The following is a 24,639-nucleotide window of genomic DNA, read 5'->3' on the forward strand; positions in this document are numbered from 1 at the left end:
CATGCGTCTTCGGGCTCTCCTACGTTGGTTTGTGGATGAAAGCTATATGTTCAGCTGTAATGTCATGTAAAAACAATCTCTACATGACATTTACTCCCAGGTGTGACCAGTTAGGTTCTTAAGATATCAACAGGCTGTATAAAGCCTTGCGCAACGGCTGTGTGTTTGTGCCAAATGCGCAAAGCCCATCCGCGCTTCCCATAATTGGAGCGAGTACTCATAAATCACGTGAATAACATGAATAAACGTTTTTACTGCATTTTGTTGTGTTTTATACGTTCTATGCTGTCATTTCTCTCTTCTCCTATTGGCAAGGCAAGGCAGAGTGCTCGCAACTGTGTCCTGTGCAGTAGCCGTGATATCTGTAATTGCAGTTATTACTTTTGCATATGATGAGCGTGCAAAAGACGCATGGGCTCTGTGGAGAGCTCCGCTCCAACTGGCTGCTGTGACAGCTCACTGACACTGTATTTCTGCTTAATCAGTTTCAGTCTCGCCAGACTTACATTAATATCTGTATTTTTATATTTGAAATTCAGGGGATTTTGATAGTAGATTATTAAAGTTTGTTTGCGAGGCTGTGGCCTCTGTATGTGCAGAGTTTCTGCGCCAAACTTTAGGTCGTATTTGCGCCGGCATATCATTAGTGCAAAATGTTTTGGGTAAAAAATAGGCTATTAAAAGGAACTGTCGGAATGGCGGTATGTTAAAAAAAAAACATACCGCCATTCCGACCATAGAAGGAAAAAGTGTCGGAATGACGGGACGTTTGTTAAAAAATTAAGTCTCGCCATTCCGACAATTGGAGGCCAATGTCGGAATGGCGAGATGTCGGAATGGTAGCATGTAACCGAAAAATACTGACTAAAAGGAAGGTTTTGTGTCTTTGTGTGTTCAACATGGCATAAATCATGAAGATTTTATTTAACAAAATGAACATTTGTTAACAAACCTTGATTAAAAAGTTGAAATGTAAAGTGTTTACCAATGTTAACAGTTTTAAAAACCCAATACACAGTTAAGTAAACAGATAAAAATCAGTTAAACCCACTTTCAGGGGTTTAGTAACTGTCCTAATTTAAAAGTAAACGGTGAAACGGAAAAATCCCAAAGAAAAAAATCCAGATGCCTCCATTTACGCTCTCGATACTAAATCTCGCGAGACTTGAAATGTGTCAACACATCTGCGGCTGCGCAATATCATTCGAAAACTTGCACGCTGGGGGACGCCGTGGAGAAAGACAACGCAGCGAGCTAAACACACAATGGCGACGGCAGCGACAACGGCGGGCGGAACGGGCTCAGGGGGACCAGCCACCGGCCCAGTCGGCGGTGGTTCTGCGGTAGGACGAAAGAAAGATGGAGGTCCTTCTACGAAATTCTGGGAAAGTTCAGAGACGATATCCCAGCTGGAAACTGTGCGACTGTGGATCGGAAAGCACTACAAGAAGGTGAGCTCGGTCCCCATTGATTTGTACGAAGGCCCGCGTCTTGCTAGCACAATGGAGCGCTGGTATTTCAGTTAGTGTTAGCCCCACAGTGCTAACTAAAGTCCTGGTTGTACACGTTTAATCACAGTCACTTTTTAGGTAAGGGGTGTGCAGTAGGGTTCACTTGCTTAAAACATATTACAATTTCGACAGACTCCTAACTTCATTGCAGGAAAGCTGTTTATCAATTAGCTAGCCCGTGATTAGCTTGCTAACTACTTAGCAATTATCGCTAGTAATACCACACTGAGGGGAGATGTTGATAAATGAGCGGCAGATGGATAGAGCAACCGCTGCAATAACAAAAAAAAACACAACTGCAAATTTTCTTACTTTAAAAGATTGGATTAAGTGAAACTCTAATCCGTATTGTAGCAGGCCCCAAAAGCAGACGGAAAAGTCACGGGACACCCTGCAGAACCCATTCTGCCTTGCATCTCTTCTCAGATGATGTATAGTCTGAAACCAATCATCAGATCAAAATGTGTTTTTGTGTGTGATTTTAGGTATTGTGTGTTGGTATGGTAGATATTGTGTAGCGTATAGAGCCGTCTGCTGTGTTTTGTCAACACACAGGCATGACAGACAGCGCAGGCTCCAACTTGACTCGCCTTCAGAGTCACCCTAACAAAGACTGTTCCTCCCATGCTCATGAATCTCACCCACGAACAGCCCTGAATTGCTTGCATTTAAGTTTGTATTAAGTAACGCACATGAAGGATTGTGGATTCTGTTATGATGTTTGTGTATCTATTCATGCAGAAACTTGTTTGTACATATAAAGTGTTTTTCTGTTCTTTATTATGCTCTTTATAATGAGAATGCCCGAGAAGAGTCCAAGGCTATGACAATGATAAAGAATTCAAGACCTGATAAATTCACATTTTCTTTTCTTTACTGTTTTGTTGGTGTATTTTTTTTAAATTTTTTTCTCAACACTCATTAATCTGTTGAATATAATATAAACTGAAGCTAAAATAAGCTTTTTTTCTACCTTTCATGGCAACAAATCGCCCTGCTATAGTGTCCTTGGGCAAAAGCCAGAAATCTTGTCAATGTGCAGTTTACCCTGACTCCATGACCTGTCCTTGGGTGTAAGTGAAAACTACAGACCCGATTATAAAGGAAAATATGATCACTATGAATAAGTCATTCATCTTGATTTGAGTAACGCTGCACAAAAAAATGTGTTTTAGTCTTTAAGGTATGTATGAGACACTGTTGAGATTCATGTACTTTAGGAGGTTTCACATGAACTAATAATGCTTTTTCAAGTTGAATTCGTGACATTTCATCGACCTTTGCTGTAAAGTGTTTTCAAAGTAGCTGTAAGATCATTTGAAAATGTGAGACTTGTTTGGTTTTGGTGACAGCAGAATCATGGTGCTGTGTGGTTATTTTGATCAACCGTAGCTTCCTGTTAGTTTATATTGGCTTCTCTGATCAGTGCTAATGACTGCTTTTATCTTTGACTGGTCCCAGTATGTCCAGAATGACTCCCCCTCCAGTAAATCCTTGGGAGGCCTGGTGGTCCAGTTGCTGCAGTTCCAGGAGGATGCGTTTGGGCGCAGGGTCAACAATCCTGCTCTTACCAAGCTGCCTGTAAGCACGCACTCATTGCTCTTTAAAGAACCTAAAACCCACCTCACTTCTGTACCCTGAATGAAAACAAAACCTTTTCTTTTTTCTTTTCTCTTTTTAGGCAAAATGTTTCCTGGATTTCAAGGCGGGAGGTGCTCTCTGTCACATCTTGGGGTCGGTTTACAAGTTTAAAAGCGAGCAGGGGTGGTGAGTTGATTTCTGGTTCACTCTGCAGATTAAACGGATGTTTACCATAACTTTGCTCCTTGCATAGATTGTGAATCAGAAGGCTTTTTGTAATAAAGTGGCACCTTACTGATGAGTTTCCATTCACTGAAATAGTCCCTGAAGACTGCTATATTGTGCTTTTTTTCATTATTTATTTTGTTTTTATAAGATACTTGTCATGGTTTTGTACTTTTAGCTGATAGTTGTTGGGGAAAATTGACCCTTAAAGTCCAGTTTGCACCCACTGACAGTGACTGTTATTATATTGTCAGACCAGAACCTGGTAGCTCACTTTGTATCCCAGGCAGATTATCTGATCGAGTGTAATTTGGTATCCGCCATAGAATTCACAACATTTATCTCTGAATAAATACAAACAATAACTTAGATTTTCACTTGTTTTAACCACACGTTCTGGTATTTTCTTGTTCTCTTTCTGTTCCACTCTTAGGCGCAGATTTGACCTACAGAATCCTTCCCGGATGGACAGGAACGTGGAAATGTTCTTAAATGTAGAGAAGAACTTGGTTCAGGTAGGAGCTGATCCTTCTTGTGCATGAAGACCAAACTATACCCCTAAAAATTAGTTTTAAAAAGTCTTTGTGTAGGCAAGTTTGTGATTCTGACTTAAAGTTTGTGTGATGGCAGAATAACTGTTTGACTCGACCCATCGTCTTCCTCTCGTCGGATATTGAGCAGAAACAGGCCAGTAAGCTTAAAGACATCATCAAAAGGCACCAGGTAAGGTTTCTTGAAACTAGGAAATGTAACGGTTGTGTTGGTCATGAGGCTGTTTAATGGTAAGCGCTGCTCTATCTATAGTTGTAAATGCAGTTTTACTGTGTGTCCTGTCCAGGGCTCCATCACTGAGGACAGGTCAAAGGCTACCCACCACATTTACCCCTCTCTGTCCCAGCAAGAAGAAGGTTGGTTGGGAATGTTTGTGAAATTTCAAATCTTATTTACATAAAAGTTCTGGGTGTTTTTTATCTTGAGTATCCAATTTCTAGTATTTCTGTACTGATGAAAATAGTTTGAATGTTTAGAAATATTCCCGTAAACAAAAAGCATGAAATGGCAAACAAAATATATGACTAAGTAATTTTTCTAGTGATTATAGAGCATGTGGGCTGAATATGTCAGCATTGTGTGTGTTTTCAGAGGAGTGGCTGCGTCCTGTCATAAGGAAAGAAAAGCAGGTGCTCGTTCATTGGGGCCTCTACCCAGACAGGTGAGCAGAAAGGAGCTTAGAAAGGATCACAAAACATGCTCCTCTTCTCACTGGAGGGGTTGTAGTTATTTTGCAATAATTGCGTTACTTTAAAAAAAAAAAAAAAACCTTTTAGGAGTGTTTGGATACTTGTTTGTCTTGGACATTATATCCTCTCATGGTTCTTTTTTTTTTTTTTTTTAGCTACGACACCTGGGTATCGACCAGTGAGGTGGATGGAGATGTGGAAGACCCTCCCGGCACCGACAGACCCTGGAAGGTAAGGCTCGCTCACCATTACGTGATATTTGTTAATGTAATTGTATTTAACACTAAACATGAAACAGAGACCATCATTAAAAACAAGCCCTTACAATTTTGCGGTGGAAGATTCCCAACTAAGATCATCTTGATGTGTGTATATTTGCTCCAAAGATACATTTACACTAAACCAGTGACATTTAAACAGTTTCTAAAAGTTTTTTTTCTTCACATGATCACATGCACGTTGTAATGCAGCAGGTGCAACATGTTATCGAGTGTGGCTTCAGCCCACAAACTAAACTGAATGGTGCATCAGGATCTGAGTGGTTCTTACGTAACCTTCATGACACAGTTGTTTACTTTGAAGTGTAGAAATGTTTCTATCTTCGGTCCACGTCTCACTTTTTTTCGCCCTTTTATTGTTTTGTGTGGGTAATATTCCACGTTTGCTACTTTGTGATGTCACTGTGCATTTGTGACTTGTGTCGTTGATGCGTACCTGGTGGCCATTTTCTTTGATATGACATAAGTAAGTAAGTAAGCTTTATTTGTACAGCGCCCTTCACAGACCAGGGTCACAGAGTGCTTTACAGCAGAGCAATAAAACAGGAAGTTCTAAATAAAAAAACAGTTCAAATGTATTTTTATATATTTTGCTCGCAGTGTAAAATACTTTTGATGTGTACTTGTGAATCTCTTCCATTTGAAATGACAGAAAAGCAAGGCAGCAATTTAATGACCATGTTTTAGTGATAAACATGGCAATCTCTTGGCTCCATCCCTCTGCCAATCAGGTTCACGCCAAGTGGGTTTTAGACACAGATGCCTTTAATGAGTGGATGAATGAGGAGGACTACGAGGTGGACGAGAACAAGAAGCCAGTCAGCTTCCGACAGAAGATCTTCCCCAAGGAGGAAGAGGTAGGTGTTTGTTAGCTATATCTAACACGGAAACCTTAAAAACTGCCGACAACAACAACTTTCCCGATTGAGTCCAACTTGATAATAAAAAGTATTAAAAAAAATTTAATTTGTCAAAGAATTAAATCTAAAACTGGTCAAACACTGGTTCTTCATTTTGCACTGAATGGATACTCATTTTTGGTATGAGAGGATGTTTTTGCTGCAAGTTTGTGTGTTTTTGCTTCGTGGATTGTGCTTTGTTGTCTTCCTTCGTCCACATCTGGCTTCAGTCTTGCTCATCCCTTTCAAACCTTTTGCTCACACTCTTGTCTCCTGATGAATTTCAGGGTTCCTGTCCATCTCGATATAGTGCGTTTTATAAAATGCTAACAGATGTGCAGATTAGATTGGTAACTCGCCCCACAGGTCACTGATCTTGTGGACCAAAAGCTGTGTCGTTATTATTGCTTTTGCACGGTTAATCAAGCTGAAAAGAGGCAAAAGATTTTATGTGGAGTAAAAATTACTAAAGAAAGTTTGTGAACAACCACAAACTTACCTATGACATATGTCATCACATTAAACCAGAGGTGAAGTTCTGTATTAAAGAAGCCTTTTCAGAGAGGACAGTGAACCCTGGTTGTCTCCTCCACCACCCACCAGAACACCCCCCCCCCCCCCCTCCCTGCCGTCGTTGTCCCACCGCTTCCCTTCCTTGTGTGTGCAACCGTTCCATCCTCTCATTCTGCGGCTCTTTCTCTCATCCTCCATCCCTCGCTCCCTGCGCTGCACGGGGTTTGTCTGATCAGTCTTCCCGTACACCTGATCGCAAGGAGCGCAAGGCCAACTCTGCCGGCAAGAAGAGGAGACGCTCCCCCTCGCCACCCAGCACTCCTGCCGAGTCCCGCAAGAAGGGAGGAAAGAAGGGGTATGAATGCCAGTCTGCTTAATATCTGATCTTTAACTTCATTTAAGTGTGGATGAGACCCAAATACATGGGCCCTTATTTAATATCAAAATGTAGAAAAAGAAGGAAAAGGTCATTGGTTTTCTGTTTGTGTATCTTTTGAGTTTTGTAGTTTCTTCTTTTAAATCATCTGTAATTTGCTTGTCCCAGGAACCCGGGGCCTCACTGGAAGCGACGGAGCCACAGGGGAGAGGAGGAGGACACTGAGGAGGACGTGTCAAAGGACCTGGATGACTCTTCAGCTGGTGCCAGCATGGAAGAGGGCAGCATGTCCAAGAATGGTATGTACCGCAGGACAGGATCAAACAGGATGCTCGCCCATGAGAAAACTAAAATATGTTCATCCCTTCTTTTCTTAAACCATAAGGCTGAGCGATATGAGCCCAAAATCATATCTATATTACTAAGCTTAATGGTGATATTCAGTCTAAGTACTTTTTTAAAATACAAATTAAGCTGAATGTTCTGTTTTAACTCAGTGCCACACGTATGATGTCACAAGCACTTTAAGCTAATTATTATAGAAAACTATTTCAAGTCTAATCAAATTAAAACCCTTTTAATTTTCCTCAAAACTTCCCTTCACAAGTCGACTCATTGAATTTGTGGTGGCGTAAGTTTGGGAAGAGGCACTGTGGTTGGTGCATGCACGTGCATATCGCTACACCCCTGCTGCAGACCCACATCACAGTCCTTGAGAATTTCTTCCACCATCTTTCCTAAGCCCAACGATGTCTGCCAACGGGATCGAAGAAAATAGTTTGGAAAAAGATAATAGTGGAACATTTTTTTTGGGTCTGACTGGACCCAAAACTGAAAGATATTTACAATCGTGCCTCAGGGAATACAAAAAAACTCCTATAATATACAACACAATTCAGTCAGTGTAAAATAGAGCATGTTTCTTTCCCCAGAAGATTTAGGAGAGTATCCCAAACTAAAAACCTTACTTCTCAGGCTGTGCATAAATAGATGAATCCATAACCAGTTGAGGTATGATGACGTTGTAACCTGTGATTGGAGGACATGCACAGTTCTGTGCATGTCTTTGGTTCTGTTTGCAGCCTGTGCAACTTTTTTTTTTGTTTTCTTTTCTCTGTTTTGAAATGCATTTCGCTGATTCTTGTTGTGCTCAGGGATGGTTGGCAAAGCCTCATACATATAATTTCAAAATCATCATTATGTGAGCATCTATTTGCAGCCAGATGTATTTCAGGGATAATATTGAGAAGAAAAAAAAGTCAGAAAGAAGCAAAATGTCTGTGAATTTTTTAATTTCCTTCATCTGAATGATTTTCCACTTTCCTTTAAAACCCAAACACACAATGCTCCTGTTCGAACGAGTCCCATTTGTGATGCCCCACTTTTCTCCAAAATAAAAATCTCCTTCTTCTCCAGTGCGCACACACAGACTCGCTCTATTTTAATGTTCAGTTTTTCAAACCGCGTCTCAGCCCTCGGCTCAAAGATGCTGTCTTTAAATAGTTTTTCTGCCATTCAGTGTTTTGCTTGGTCCGTCTTTCTCTCTCTTTGCACAGCCAATTCAAAGAAAGACAGTGAGAATACTCCGATCAAAGGAGGGAATGTGGCAGATTTGGGTTTGTATCTTTAACTTGATTTGTATGCTTAGTTTTGTAATAATAATCTGAATGGGATGATTGATATTCAGATGTATTTGCAACTAAGAACTTTTTTGTTTGTATTTTTTTCAGATGACATGGAGGATGGCTCTGTGGTGTCTGGTGGAAAGGTAAGAAAACTGATCACAGCCTCTGTGGGTGGAGGTATGAAGGAGGCAGATTCCAACATAGCATTACAGATTTATGGATTTTATTTACAAACTCCAGGACTCTGAGTGTGCCAAAGTGGAAGGAACCTCTTCCTATGAATTCAGTTTTCAGTTATGGCTTTTGAACCTCAAACTCAAATGAAAACCACATACTGTACAGTCTATAACTGGAAAAAACGCTACTTTTGTGCTAAATTAAACCACCCTCTTTCTACTACATCCTAAAACAACTTTTTACTGTAGGATGTTTTTCTTTAATCGGTTGGATTGGAGAGTCTAAGGCCAGCTTTCTTGCATGAAAGTTTTGACAATATGAAGAAACCGTTTTGCTGTTGGACCTTTTTTAAATATCTTGTTCATCACTTGGTGTGTCACACCTGTCTGTCTTTCTTTGTCTGTGTTCAGGACGACGAGGAACAAAGCAAAGGAGAAATCAACCGACTGATGGACGCCAGTGAGGACAACGTGACCGAACAGACGCACCACATCATCATCCCCAGCTACGCCGCGTGGTTTGACTATAACTGGTGTGTTCTCCTGATGTTTTCCTCTTGTGCTGTCGTGAAAAGCGGCCCTTGGATTGAGATAATAAGAGACTGTGTTAATGAAAAAGGCTGTTTGTGGGAAAATATGGTTTGAGTTTGTCACCAGTTGCTTTTTTGTTGGACTTGATGACAGATTCATCATTCGCGGTGCTTGAAATGAAATGTTTGTAAAAGAGCAGCAGATGCAGTCAATTCTTTAGGCTCATTTTTATTTATTTTTGTCCTCTTATTAGCATTCATGAGATTGAGAGAAGAGCCCTGCCTGAGTTCTTCAATGGAAAGAACAAGTCCAAAACTCCAGAAATGTGAGCTTCTATTCACACATCTGTCACAAGTGTAATTTCTGTGTGCTGTGTTGCCCCAGACTCTCACTCGTATGCTTCCTGTCATGCTAAAGTCTCTTTTCAACTCTTAAACAGATACCTGGCTTACCGTAACTTCATGATTGACACATATCGGCTCAACCCTCAGGAGTACCTCACCTCCACCTCCTGTCGCAGGAACCTGACAGGGGACGTCTGCGCCATCATGAGGTGGGCCGAATCTTTAGGTTGACTGGCTTCCATATCAGATATCTACCGAGAACAGATTGTTCAACTCCGCAAGATTTTGGCCATACAATAAATTATAAGTACTGATCCTTGAACTAGAAAGCCATTTGTCTTGGAAAAATACCAAAAAATACACTAGAAAATGTGATGTTAAGACATGCATAATGCAAAAAAAAACCCCAAAGACATGAATAAAGTCTGGAAAATCTGAAAAGAAATGTTATTTGTCCTTGTCCGTCTTCAGGGTTCATGCGTTCCTGGAGCAGTGGGGTTTGGTGAACTACCAGGTGGATTCTGAGAGTCGCCCGTTGCCCATGGGCCCTCCACCCACGCCCCACTTCACTGTGCTGGCTGACACACCCTCTGGCCTCATGCCTCTCAACCACAGACCACCACAGGTAAGGACAACTTGGTTAGGGAGGAAGACTTGAAGAAGAAATGCAAAGGGCAGGGTTGGTGTCACTGTTTTGTTTGAGGTAACATCGACATGATGAAATAGTGATAGTTGATAAGTGAGTTTGAAGATGTATGGGATGCTTCAATAGAGATGGATCTGACTTAATGAAGAATAGCCAGTTGTAAGAATTGTAAAAACACTACGACTTCCTGGATTGTAGCCCAGAGTGACAGCCTTAAATTGATTGTTTTCTTTGGTCACTGGTCCAGTCATGAACAGATTCAGCTTAAAACCTCAACTTTTACCTGAGAATATGTGCAACTTAACTTGATTACTGAAGAGGAGACTTGGGTTGTATTTTGCCTGAAGCACTGTTGGCTGTATGAGCGTAGCTAGGGAAGAAAATAATAACTGTACAAAAATGCACCATGTCTTCTGGCTGGAGTCTGTGTAGCATCATCGTTGCCTTTGCTGTTTCCATGAAAAGCTTCATTTGTAATACGTTAAAACCCCAACAAAAAGGGTTTAATGGCTCTTCAGCAGCTCTCTGAGATTAAGGTGTGCTGTGTCTGATCCCTGCAGATTCCTCCTCAGCAGCAAATGGCCAACTTTGTAGATAAAGGTAAAGACAAACCCATCGACCTGCAGAATTTCGGCCTCCGCCCCGACCTCTACAACAAGAAAAACACTAAGGTGAGCACACAGCGTGTTCGACATCCTGAACATAATTCTTTCGTACCAATAAACTTTGTAACTTTAAGTGATGATATGGCTTTGGTTCCCAGCAGGGTAAACCGGTCACCACCACCAGGGAATGGACCGAGCAGGAGACTCTGCTGCTGCTGGAGGTGAGTCTCATCAGACTGATGCTCCTCTAACCCCATGCCCATCTTTTTTCATCTTTTCTTGCTCTTTAAGTCTATCTTTCTCACATACTGTTGAATAATAATTTCCTTCAAAGGGAATCATTTCTTAAATCCGTCATGTGTCCCTTGATTTCTAAATCTTCTACACCTCACAGCCCTGTAATCTCCACTTATGCCCACTGCCTTTTCATTTGCTTCTGAAACATACATACAACTAAAACTTGTATCTTCACTCCCCTCGAAGGCCCTGGAGATGTTCAAAGATGACTGGAACAAAGTGTCGGAGCACGTCGGTTCACGCACCCAAGATGAGTGTATTCTGCACTTCCTGCGGCTGCCCATTGAAGATCCTTACCTGGAGAGCACTGAAGCATCCCTGGGTCCTTTGGCCTACCAGCCCATACCGTTCAGCCAGTCTGGGAACCCCGTCATGAGCACAGTAGCCTTCTTGGCCTCTGTGGTGGACCCCCGAGTGGCTTCTGCTGCTGCCAAGGCAGCCTTAGGTGAGAACTAGAGGGAGAAAGCGAAAGAATTCAGGTGATTTAATTTAATAGAGACTAACATTTCTGTGAAATGTATTTATTTGCACTGGATACTGTGCTTCGGTTTAATAGAAATCTCACTTGAGGTGTTTTAAATTCAGAAAGTATGTTTTGCTAATTTACAACAAATAATCTCAACTGTCATAAAAACCCAGCGGGGCTTTTATAGGATGAAGAAATTTAGACAATGAGAGTGACAAAAAAAAAAACAACAACATACCATCATGCTTGTGGGGATGATGATAACTTTCTTATTCATAAAATTCATAAAATTGGGGATGGATCAACATGGTCTGCACAGCATGAATTGATTAATAAGTCTAGTTAATGCCAGTTATGACCTGAAAGTTAAAGTGTTCTCTCTGTGTTTGCAGAGGAGTTCTCCCGTGTACGTGAGGAGGTGCCGGCTGAGTTGGTCGAGGCCCACGTGAAGAAGGTGCAGGAGGCAGCGAGGAGCACAGGAAAAGTGGACCCCAGCTTCGGCCTGGAGAGCAGTGGCATCGCTGGAACTGCCCCAGAGGAGCCGGAAAAGACTGGTGAGTAGCGTCAGAATAGTGTTCTCTGAAACATTGTGAGAAACGTGTGTAATCAGTAAAAAAGAGGTGAAAACAATGTCTGCGATACATCTTAGATATGAGATGGAATTTAAATGCTGGGAACACTTGATGACCCTGAGATGTTCAGTTATGTGTGCCCCACTCAAAGGTTACGGTTTATCTGAGAAGTGCTATTTCGCTACTGTTTTCAGGGGGAAATGATCTCCCTGGGATTCTGTTGACCCCAACAGTTTCCTGTTGTTGGAATAAATTGTTTGGTTAGGTCTGGTAGTTTTGTGACTTCTGCAGCCACTTGAGGGCAGCAGATTAATGTCTTCTCAAGAGTAAGCTGTTGGGCTGGGAGAGGCCCCTGGGCTGCACATTTTACATTGTGTGTGAGAATATGTTGAAGCTTAGGCAGGAATAGATAATACCATGATTTTCTACTCCAGACTGTCAGCAGAGATGATCTCTCTCTCTCTTGTGGCATTTGAGGGAGATGTGTATCAGTTTATAGCAGCAGGCACTGAGCAATGCAGAGATATTGGTGTGTGTTTCCACTGCCGTGGTAACCAAGGGATTAAAACAACAGTGGCAGATGGGGCAGAGGAGTGGGTGGAGAGGGAACAGAAAACTGGGTCATCACTCCATGTGCTTGTGGCTTTCTCTTGATTTTACTTTGTGCTTTCTGGAAAACAGTCTTTTATTGTTTACTCTCTCCCTGACAAAATGTGTTATGCACCAATTAATGTCCTCTCGAGCCACTGTTATGATCAATAACCTTAAATGTGTTCAATGCCCCACTGTCGGAAACACTCGTCTGACACACAATCAATATTCAGGCCCTTAACATACACTTAAGTGTACCCATGACGTGATTGAACTCAGCTTATTCATCCGTGTGTGCAGATGTTCTCACACAACTTTCACTTTCACTACCCGCAGTCACTCTTTTGATGTGTTTATCATCACTTTTATTCGTGTTATCTTTCACTTCAAACATGATGATCTGCCTCCATTGCTCTGTTTTACAGTTGTCACTTGCACTGAAGTTTCTGCTGTACGTTCTGGCTGCTGCACAGTAATCATTCAGTATGCTGACCGGTTTATTTTCCTGTGTGTGGGTAATGCTGGATGTTTCCTTTCACACTGTCACTTGCAGAATCCACAGAACCGGAAAAGATGGACGCTGACACAGACTCCCAGCAGGCTGATAAGGTGAGACCACCTCTTGAATTCTTTACATTTGACTTTGATCTGTGAGAAAATGGTTTGAGATACAGATTTGCTGTTTAATCCTTGAGCTGAGTGGAACTGAGCTTTTATTTTGAAAATGAATCCCTTTAAAAGATCACACATTGCAACTATGTTACATTACTGACAAGAAAACAGAAAACATTAGCTTAAATCAAAGCATTGAATAGGGATGATTTATTGATTATTGTATAAATACCAATACTGTTTATTGATTTGGATACTTAGTGGCACAACTCATGCAGAGTAGTCGTGTCCATGACACTGCAGAGGACAAAATGTTAACACTCATTAGCCAAATTTAATCGGTGGCGGCCGCTGCCAGCTTAATCATCAATGGTAGATAATTGGAATGAATTTACTTTGCATAAATGCTGATAGCAATACCATTCGTACTGTAACACTAGTACAGATTATTCCCAGTTCGGCATTGTTTTTAAATACCTGTCCCTTAGTATTTTCACTAAGATCTGTTGTACATTTGTCATTGGATTCAGCACACTGCTCAAGCAGCTGCTGGGAACAGACTTTTAGCAGTTGTCTTATATGCTACAACAAGCTACCACACAGATGGTGCACTAGGTAGAGCGTTCCTCCTTTATATCTTGATTTAAAAACTCCCAACCTGTCGGATAATTCCGGGTATTCTTAAACACTATCTTTTCCTTCATTTGCCTGTGCCGTTATTTGTGGAAACTCAGTCATAGCGGCTGTCTGTGCTTTTATTCACTCAACATCAAAGTGTTAAAACCGATTGGTTTTAGTACATGTTAATGCTGTTCTCACTTTTTCTGAAGTTTATATTTCCACTCATCTGCAGTTAGTGCTCGTCGACTGGTTTGAAAAAGCCCAGCAGGTGCATGTAATAGTTTTTTCTACTATTCAAGTTGTGTCTGCTGGGAAGTTCGGTGTCTGTCATACTCGTTATCATCCATTAACGAGTCTCAGTCACTTTGTCTACATCACCCTGATGTGGACAAAGTGGACGGAGCTGAGATTGGACCCATTATTCCACATGCCCTGAACATGACAGTAATTACCAGTTAGGCAGGCTTATTTAATTTACCTGCTGTGGTTGTTTGTCGTTGCTCTTTCAGATCGCTTATCAAATGACTCATCCGTTTGTTAATGATACGTATCGGTTACAGGATAAACCTCCTAATACAGTTTTGTACACCATTTCTAAGTCATACTTGTGATACAGACATCGTCCTCTTTCTTATCTGCTATCGGCCTCTTATCGTTGTTTGTGTCTGTGTCCTCATCTCTCAGGCTGAGTTGAAGGATGAGGCAGAGAAACCGAATGAGTCTGCAGAGAAGAGCGACAAGACGGAGGCAACAGAAAAGGTGAAGAAGGAAGGAACGGAGCCATCAGAGCGTGAAGAGGAGAATGAAGATGGAGCGGAGGCCAAGGAATCTCCATCAGGTAACACAAAGGATCAATGGAAAATTAAATGAAAATGTCTTTGTCTATTGAACAGGAAACTAGAACACTTCAATCAAAATGTACTCTTAACTAACACTATGTGACCCCGAGAAGAACAATAATATCTAATCAATTACCAGTTGTTTTCATCAGTTTGCTTGATGTTTTATATAGAAACTTAACAATTTAAAAGTTTATCTCCTTGTTCTTAGAAAGCTCTTTAGTTCTGTGACTAATTTTTGGTATACGTACAAAAAAACCTGAACAAAAAGGGCTGAATCACCATTTTATTTGTTAATACTAAGAGTTGGAGAATGCTTGTATATCTTTTGAATTTCTTTCTCTGTCCCATTAGACAAGGATAAGGAGGATGCTATGGAGACGTCATCCTCAGAGCAGGAGAAAGAGAAGGAAGAGAAGGCAGCTACAGAGGAGGGAGAGGACAAGAGGAAGAAGCTGGAACATGACATTGGAGAGGGGAACATCGCCACTGCAGCTGCTGCTGCTCTGGCATCTGCTGCCACCAAGGCCAAAGTGAGTCCAACACACACAGCTTCTCTTATTCTGCCATAACTAATCTTCTGGCTTTCTTCCGTGTACCGCACACCTGCATGAATGTGGAATGACCTAATCATAAAATGCAAGAAATCTATAAAATATAGGAACATTTGAGGGAAGAAGCTAATGTAGCTTTCCAGTTTAGTTTGTTTTTGATGCTTACTTTGTCTTTCTTTTCAGCACTTGGCAGCAGTTGAGGAGAGAAAGATCAAGTCTCTGGTTGCTCTACTGGTGGAGACCCAGATGAAGAAGCTGGAGATCAAGCTGAGGCACTTCGAGGAGCTTGAGACCATCATGGACCGAGAGAAGGAAGCTGTAAGTCAGACTGAAGCTTTCGTGTTTCTACAGTGTTGTAAATTCAGATTACACATGGATGCATTTGACCAATGATGGGACAGTGTTCAATAATGCATACTCACATTCTCTAATGTTCAGTAAATTCACTCAGCTATGGTTATTTAGAATAAGTGTGATTTGTTCAGATGAATTTATAAAAAATGTTGAAGTCATACCAACTTCCTTAAATGTAAGATGTAGCTATATAAAAGACACTTTGACTGTGTCCCCCTTTGACAGCAGGAATGCACAGATTACTCAGAAATGGCTGATTTTCAGCTTGACCGGTGACATGCAGAGCAAGCACAGATAAATCCTTTTTTCAGGTCATTAAATGTGTCATATACACTGACAGTCGGCAACACACTCGCACACAAGCATGTCTCAAGTGTGGAACTGTGAGTGTGTGCACAGCTGACCTTCAAAAGAGACACAATCTTTCACCTGAATGCTCTGGAACTGGCAGCAACAACTTGAAGAAAAAGACTCGATTGATTTTTGGTCGACTGCATGAAAGCTGGTAGCTCGCTGAAAATAATAATAAGATAGCTTAATCAACAAAGAAAGTTGTGCTTATCGGAAAGTTTGATCAGCCTGTAGGATGCAGGGTAAAGACATCCCTTCATATGTCAAAGTTTACAGGCGTGTTTTGCTGGGATGATGATGTCGATGCAGCTAAAAGTTTTGTTTTCTGTGTGTTGCTACTGGCAGTGATTAATCACATTGTTTTACTGCGTGTACATTTAGAAATACCCAAATATGGACCCTTATTTAGATGTAAAAAGGTTAGTTTAATTGTCTGTGCATTATTTTTTGGTCCGTATTAATAAAAGAAAAAAAGTACCACAGTCTGGTGGATAAAGATGGATGAATTGGCATTTATTTTCAGTTGAACGTCACTTGTAGCAATAACCGTGTCCAGGAACTCGGAGCACTTTTTCTGATTTTATTGACAGAGAAGCAACTGAAACCTGCTGCAATTTTGGAGAAAATGCAAAAGTTATATTTATAGGCTGTGCTTTTAATAGGATCACACAAGTCCGTCCCAATCAGCCTAAACAGAAAGACTTTATATGATTTTATTTATCAGAAAAATGTTTTTTAACGTTTTAACATGAGCGGGATTAAATTCAGAAAGTGATTAAACATGATTATCGGTCCTATTTTTACATATTTTCACATCCGGTCAGAACAATTAAGCAGTTAGACTTACTGATGAAGAAGACATCAGTAGACAGTTGATTGAGCCATAGAACTTCATCTTTTTAAACTGCTGAGCGCACTGTTTATTAACAGAATAGTGTTACAAATTGAATCTTTGTCCAGTTACACCCTTGTTCAGAGAGCTTTTACCCAAACAACAGACAAAGGCTTAATTTGAGCTAAATTATTAAATGAGTGTTGATTAAAGGCATCAGTCAGAGTTGAATGAAATCATAAGCCTGCTTTTGAAAAGAGACCCAACACAAGCTGATTTGGTAAAGTTCCCCAGAGATGCAGTTAATCCAAGCAGAAGAAGACTCTTGTCACTGATTCTTTATTTTCAATAAGTAGAGGATTGAGCCAGTTGGATCAAGCTACAAAATGTGTTGTCTTATCGGACTCTGGCCCGATTGTGTCTGCGCGACCGACCTGTTGCTGTTTCCAGGCGTTTCACATGTTTATATATGGAGGTTTTCGGCACGTGCTCGACAAATCGGGTCTGGGGTTCAGATGACTGCACGCAGCACATGTTACTAAAAGGGCTCAGAAAACGCTGTCATAGAGCACAGTGACGATTCTACGCATGTCTGCCATGAGCCACATATTCACGCTCTTCTGCCATCCGATTTTTTTAAAATCTAGTTTGAAATGAGAAACAGTCCCTCATTGTAACCTACGTAATGGCAAAAAAAGCTAATCTAACCCACAAAGATTATATTTATGGCATATACTTAAAGCATTTGTATTAGATCTCTGTAATTTAACAGAGGACTAAAAGGGAAGTGTTCAATAAAATACACTTTCTGTAATTCCTCAGAAGAGACCCATTGTCTTATAGTCCAATTTATGGGATCGCCGTATTGATAGAGTTGCCAGTAAATATTTAGTCCCACTCAGCAAGTTGGTGCACACGTTGTCCAAGTCTTCCTCAGAAACTGAAGCACAAACACAGCATGAAGTCTTTATAAGGAAGCTGAGTGGCCAGTAGAATATTTTCCAGAGCAAAACAGTTGTTAAGTGATGCAGTTTAAACTGTTGCCTGCCAGGACAGGCTAAATGAATGACTCAGCTCTTGTATGTGTGTCCTGCCTGGGACAATCCCCGGAGACGCCAGTGAGAGCGTAAAACTGTGTTTTCATGTTGGCGGGTCGGGAGTGTGGCCCAGTTTCACAGCTGCAGACTTTGCATGAAAAGGACTGTGATTAAAGAAGCTTTCTGAGGACTGGAGAGAGACCAAGCCAGTGCTGCCGCAGCCATAAGCTTTTAAACACTGAGGTTGTAAAGATCCACACAGTACAGCAAATAAAGACAGGACAGTTTGACACTGAGACTAAAGCTTCATGGGCCTGTTTGTGCTCCGTCTCTTCTACAGATGTGGAAACAACAAGTGAAATGAACAAACTTGATCCCCTCTCATCCTTTGGGAGCTCTGCAAGACGCAGAAATTCAAATTTCACACAAGCTTTAAGGGTCCTTTCACTCTAAATTACCTAAAAGTATCATTTTTTTTTTCTTTTTGGCTTTAGTTGAATCTATCTTTGAACATATTTTTGGTTTTTCAGAGTGCACAGTAACATTTTTCCTTTTAAAAAAAAGAGCACCATAACTTTACTAATGCTTGTTTTTTTACAGAGATTTGTGTTCTCCTCTTCCTCCTACGTAGCCATAGTATTTATGAGTTTGCCGCCTGCGTTAAAAGAGGCTACATCAGAGAGTTGCAGATTAAATTGGTGTGCTCAAGTTGCTACTTTTAAGGCCTGAAGTTGGTTTTAACAGGTTTTCTTAATTCGGTCTCCTTTTTCTGTGTTTGGATGCGTCTTTCTGTGCAGTTGGAGCTTCAGAGGCAGCAGCTCCTCACTGAGCGGCAGGCGTTCCACATGGAGCAGCTCAAATACGCCGAGATGAAGGCGAGGCAGCAGATGGAGCAGCAAGCCGCTGCCGCCGCTGCTGCTGCTGCCGCCGCCGCCGCTCAGGCCCAGGGACAAGCCCCTGGATCAGGACCCCACCCTGGGCCTCCTCCACCAGGGATGCACCCAGGGGGACCCCCACCACACCATGGAGGACCCCCACCCCACCATGGGGGGCCCCCACCAGGTGCTGCAATGCACCCTGGTTACCCCCCCATGGGCCACCACCCCATGGCTCCTCACCACCCAGGACAGACAGGTTGGACATTAGAAAAGAGCCTTGTGTACAGCAGGTTATAACCAAATCATCCCACTTTAGATTCTGTAACACAAAGAGGAAAGCTGTTAAAGAGAAACCGATGGCAACACAGAAAGGATTTAATGTCACCTGAGGGTTTCTTTGCTGTGTCGACCTTTTGGTTAAAACCCTATTTAAGAAAACGTCTTCAGTGCATGCTGCTCCTCCTCTCCACCGTCTGATATCACCATAACTGTCCATACTGCAGGACCAATGGGACCCGGTCAGCCGATACCAGGGCGTCTGCTGTCCGGCCCACCTTCTGCTGGCCCCCCTCCTGGGGGCATGTCTCCCATGATGCCCCCACGCCACCCTGGAGCCCCAAACGGCATGTGTGAGTACAAATCGCCACTGTCTCATTGTTTACATCCGATTATTAAGCAAACTCATCAGGTTTTATTTTTGCTTTTGTTTACATATTTCACCAACCAAAACCAGTACAAACCAAACTGTGGACATGATTTTAGAATCCAGTGTTTACACCACAAACAACCCCCCCCCCCCCAAAAAAATCCAACTCTTACCCAAAACTCACAGCTGGTATTTACTGTGGATGTCAGAGCTGCTCATTAGCATCAGTTTACACACCAAGCCTGGGTTTGCATTGATTTCTCCTTGTTAAACCAGTCGCCAGCGGAAAAACGGCAGCATAATTATGCACCTCTAATATTTGTGTCCACTTTTACTACAGTGGCAGTTTGTGTATTTATATACTAAGAGAATGTAGTTCCACGTTTATGTTTCAGGTATTCAGAAAGTAAATTCATAAGATTATATTAAATATTCTAGATGCAGTTAATCTTGACCCATTGCACACACGGCTGACCTATCAGGAAACTACTCGATCAATATTGGGAAGGATAACAGCTGCCTAAGGCAGAACCATCTGAGAAGCTGTGTGTTGGGTCCCACGCTGTAGTTTGTGAAAGGCTGGTGCTGTTACAAATCTAAGGACTCAGCATTTAAGATGTTCATTCAAGTGAAGCAGCAGATGAACAGTGAGGTCTGCAGTGCCTACTCGAGATGCCGTGCGACACACAATATTAACCACAGATGGACACATCCTGATGCATCTTCAACTCTTACGATATATGGATTCAGCTCAAATTCAGGAGAACAAATGTGTTCAAACTCAACCTAGGAACATGTTTCAAGCTTCATTCATAGTCCAGCTGGTTCTGTAAAGTCCCAACAAAAATTTGGAAAAGCTACTGCTTTTTGTCTCAGAAAATAATTCTGTTCTTATTTTGGTTCACCATCTGTTCTTCAAGACTTTAAAAGCATTTTTTTTTAGGGTTTTAAGCCAAACTAAAGCTGCTTTGGGACTTTACACTTCAGTAATTATACTTTTTTTATTGCTTTTGATGTTTGTTATATGATTAGTTACACCCAGCTGCTGTTCGTCTTTTTACGATTAAGTATTATTTCAGACTTTGGAGGCAGAAAATGTAGGTAATTTTCTAACCTTTTGGAGTAGAACTTGTTTTCCTTGTTTATCATGTAACAGCCCTCGTTATTAACCCAGTCGCTCTTCAGATGGTCAGATTTCAGAACCACAAAAATGCCTCCAGTGCTGGTTCAGAACCAGTGCCTGTATTGGCTCCGGCCCTGAAGAACTGGTGCTACGGTAGCATGAAGTTTGTGATGGTTCAGAGCAAAGAACCACTTACATCTGGACCTGGACCAACTAGACCAATTAGATGTTTTGACAGGGTTTGTTGTGATCTTCCTCAGAAACTTAAGCACACAGAGGGAGGTTCAGACATATCTGGGATGAGAAGTGACACTGATGTGACGCTTTAAAGTTGAACTGACTGCAGCACCAGCTCAGCGGCTGCACCTTGTCGATTGGGAACCACCTTTTACCCTGTAAAGTTTCTTGGTTCTAAATCTACCATCTTCATCTCTCCAGATCCAGGCCCCCCACCTGCACAGCCTGAGGCAGTTCCTGCAGCTCCAGTGGGTCCTCCAGCACCTCCAAGTGCACGAGTGGCTGACAACTAAGACCCACACGCAAAAGCACACACTCGCAAAAAGCTAACTCTGTCTCTTGAACATCAGCCCCTTTTTTTGGCGCCCTTTGCTACTGGCTCAATTTTTCTCCCTCGACATTCAAAACCGCCATAAACGTCATCACAGGACACACACTCACACTCAGGGTTCATCTGCAAAGGCAACCCAACTTTACAAACACACAGGCAGATTTCCTCTCAGGGCACAGCAGCGGGGTTCATCTAGTAATAAACACTGTTTCCTGCTCTGTTGGGCCAAAGGGAGGCAGTAGAGAACGACCCTGTGTACAGACGACCAAACCAGAAGTCAGAAAAGCTTCTTTTTCTTTCCAGTGCTGTTTTAAGAGACACTGTAACATTTCCCACCTCTGAAAAACACACGCCCCCTCTCTTGTTTGGTCCCTCTGTCCACAAGACAAACACCAGGGGGAGATAGTGAGGTGAGAGGGCCGGTCTGACATCCAGGGGTGTGTGTGCTGAGCAGCCCGAGCTATAACACACAAATCAAATCAGACAGTAACACAAATAAAACACGGAGGACCCAGCCTGCCCACACTCTTGTCGAGTATCTACCTCTCGATCCTCTTTAAACGATACACTGTAGTTCTGTGTGTCTGTGAATGTGTGTGTGTGTGTTAGACAGAGGGATGTTTGATGCCAGTCTGTGCCTTTCTGAAATATTGTGAATTCCTTTTCAACCTGTACAGTGGTTGGATTACTGAAATAACTACATATTCTCCATGTGTCCTGTAGCAACAAAATAAGGAGGTAGTTTTAAGTTTTTTAAGTAACAAATGTTGCATTCTGTAAGGTTTACAGTTTTATTCCTGTCATGTGGAAGGGAATATTTTTCATCAAGTTATGCCAAGAATTTTTCTAAATGCATCCGGTTTTACTGCGACTGGATACATTTCAAAGGTCAAAGTTCAGTATTCCCTTTTTTGTATACAAATTCAAATGAAAGCGTAAAGCTTTTGGGCCTCTTCACAGAAAATTTAAACCTTCAAAACGGCTCAAACTTGGTTTGTTTCAGCAGAAGTTGCTCAGACTCGAGTTAAAAAATAAGTTTGTTATATTGACGACTTTCAGTTGCAGTTGATCATAATCTGGATCTCTGAGACTGAATGTGGGACTGGATCAAAAATAAAGTTCACATGGTTAAAGTCGGGCTCACGCGTGTTTTGCCAGAGTTTGAACAACAGTGGAGCTCTGTGGCACAGTTAAACGGCAGCAACATTAACAAACGTTACAGATCTAATTGGCATGAGAGGATCCACAGACGGCTAACATTCCTCTTTCTGTCACACCACCCACAGCACTGTAACACACACAGAAATGTAAGCTAATCCGAGGCGAACACTGGAGGCAACGTGCACACACAGACTTGGCCAAACCCTGCCACAAAGCACTGAACTTCACACACATTAACTCCTGCTGACCTTCACGTCGCCTTTACACAGAGGGAGATGCTGTGATGCAGCACGGCCGAAACATCAGAGCGTTATGGTGCTCTTCCTCAGCTCGGTGGGCTTCTAGGTGTTTTTAGGCTCCGATACTGTAGCGATTAAACCACACCCTGTTCCTCTGCTCAGATTTCTCACGACTAGTGCTGCCTACCTCGCTAACCCTTCCTCCTCCTTACGTTTCTTGCTTTTTAGCCACTGTAAAACTCGGCCGTGTCCTTATTTCTGTGTATCAACCCATTTGTGGTGAAAACACATGACAGTTTAGTCGTCAAAACCCGTGTCCTGTGATGTTGCAGCAAATTTAAATAAACAAGGGGTGCAACTACTGAAGCTGAAATGGGGAAAAAACATGCTAACAAACCCTGATTTCTCCTCAAATGCCCACATTTATAAAGCAACCGGCAAGTTCTTTGTCTTCTAAAGAATTCTCTTCAGGTTTGGACTGTTGATTGGACAAAACAAGATATATGTTAAATGTTCATCTATTGGGGGGAAGTTATGTACAGATAAATAAAAATGATCCTTAGTTGTGGCATTTATATTTTCCTCATCCATTAATTTATTTAGTAGTTTGTTGGAAAATACTTGATAAATGCAGCAAAACGGCATATTTTTTTGTGATTTCTTTGGTTGTTTTGAGTGAAAGTTTGTGCTTGACCGCTGAAAAAGCTTTTTGCTGAGCAGCCAAATAAACCTCCCTGAATAACTTCCATTTAAAACCAACATTACTGTCAAAATGGGGCTTTTTTTTTTCTTTTCCTGAATGTTTTCAGGTCCTTTCATCATTGTTGACTCAAAATTTTAGAGCGAAACTTCTCATTCTTGATCTTTCTTATATATGTTGCCTCGGCAACGGGTAGACCTCGTCATCCACAGAACTGAAGACCATAGATGTTCACCTCTTTACTCTGGCTTCATCTTATGTTTGTAAAATTCTCAGATAATTAATACTTTAAACCAATATGAAACACAATTTATATTTATAAATGTATGTTTTACTTGTTAGCCGGCTTCAAATAGAGGGAATCTGTTCACAGAAGTTACACATAAAACTAATAGGTCATTTTAATATGAACTCTTGGCTCAAAACACCCCCCCTCCTCCCTTTGCTAGCACTGTTAGAATATCTGCTACCTCTTCCTTGATCATCTGCTAGCTACCTCTTCTAGAAATCTTCCTCTTGCTATCTGCTACCTCTTTATGCACCCTTTTGCTACCTCTACTATGCGTTTCTTTTCTTTTTATCACCTCTTTATTTCTTCCTTTGAGCTGCCCACACGACTGCTCCGTCACTCGCTGCTGCCCTCTTCTCCCAATCTGCAGGATGAAGAAAACACACAAACACACATTTGGTCGTTCACTCGCGCTCTCATTCTCCGGTCCCTCCTTTCCTACGTAACATCTTACCAGGCTTGAGCTCTTATTTCACCTAAATAAGACAGGATTCCCCCCTTACATATATTATCTTTATTGGATACTTTTTTGTGTTGATGGTAATGTATTTTTAAGGAGAAGTTTTGTGTAGATGGAAGTTTTCTGTTCTTTGTAGCATTTGTTTTCTTTTTTTTTTGTATGGGGTCTGTTGGTATTTGGACCTAGACACTGTCAAATAAACTGTGTTTTCTACGATGTTGTTGGATTTTTTTGTTATTTTCCATCTCTTCACACAAGCCTAAAGTCCTCCAAGCTCACAGTTAGATGGCAGTAAAACTCCACATCCGCTAGCTTGAATGAAGTCCTCTCTCATGTACATCCCTTCCTTTTAAAAAGTCGAATTAACTTAAAAGTTAATCAAAGGTTCAACAGTCCTAAACCGTATTCATGCTTATCACTTTCCTGTAAACCATCCGTTTATGTTGACGCCTCTTTCAAAAAAACATCTTTAAACCAGAGTTGAGGAATATGTCTGAATGAAATGAGGCTTTAATATTGGTTTTAATGTTTAATATTAAATATGAACTGACGTTTTTCTTTTTTTTGTTCCAGTAATGGTGAAATGAATGCGGCGTGAAAATAATTATTGGGTCCTGACTCCACTCGGCACCGCTTTTAATCTTTATTTGATCTGCAGCTTAACTGTTTCATTGAAACCTGTATTCCTTTTCATAACCGGCGAAAGCTGTGGTAACTGACACGTTCACCCTTTCAGATACACAAAAGGTTAGTGAATATGCATCTTTTTATAGTTTACTGTGATATCCTTAAAGAAAGACAAAACCTCTAAATTAAGGTTAGTAGGTAAATGTGATAAACACCTATGGCGTTGTTGTAGTGCAAAAGTCCTTATTCTGTAGAGCCAGATTAAATCCTG

At 41.5% G+C, this 24,639-nt stretch overlaps 1 protein-coding gene across 5 annotated transcripts; it reads left to right on the forward strand.

The window, feature by feature from the left end:
* The first annotated feature begins 1,217 nt into the window (after nt 1–1,217).
* smarcc1a (SWI/SNF related BAF chromatin remodeling complex subunit C1a) lies at nt 1,218–23,957 on the forward strand. Of its 5 annotated transcripts, none has more exons than XM_072393705.1 (28): nt 1,218–1,451; nt 2,973–3,092; nt 3,193–3,278; nt 3,751–3,832; nt 3,948–4,040; nt 4,156–4,225; nt 4,461–4,530; nt 4,714–4,789; nt 5,568–5,693; nt 6,485–6,603; nt 6,793–6,923; nt 8,181–8,240; nt 8,355–8,392; nt 8,837–8,958; nt 9,210–9,281; nt 9,396–9,509; nt 9,772–9,925; nt 10,507–10,617; nt 10,710–10,772; nt 11,035–11,293; nt 11,707–11,868; nt 13,031–13,086; nt 14,395–14,548; nt 14,904–15,082; nt 15,287–15,421; nt 18,475–18,811; nt 19,059–19,184; nt 20,763–23,957. In XM_072393705.1, exons 1-28 carry the CDS (start codon nt 1,266–1,268, stop codon nt 20,852–20,854), a joined length of 3,393 nt encoding a protein of 1,130 aa, XP_072249806.1. In that variant the 5' UTR covers nt 1,218–1,265; the 3' UTR covers nt 20,855–23,957. The 5 variants fall into 5 exon arrangements, with proteins under 5 accessions (XP_072249806.1, XP_072249807.1, XP_072249808.1 ...); XM_072393706.1 differs by having other exon boundaries at nt 10,713–10,772; XM_072393707.1 differs by having other exon boundaries at nt 6,509–6,603.
* The last annotated feature ends 682 nt before the right edge of the window (nt 23,958–24,639 follow it).

Source organism: Leuresthes tenuis, unplaced genomic scaffold (genome assembly GCF_036924035.1).
Source record: "Leuresthes tenuis unplaced genomic scaffold, fLeuTen1.0.hap1 SCAF_10, whole genome shotgun sequence".
NCBI lineage: Eukaryota > Metazoa > Chordata > Actinopteri > Atheriniformes > Atherinopsidae > Leuresthes > Leuresthes tenuis.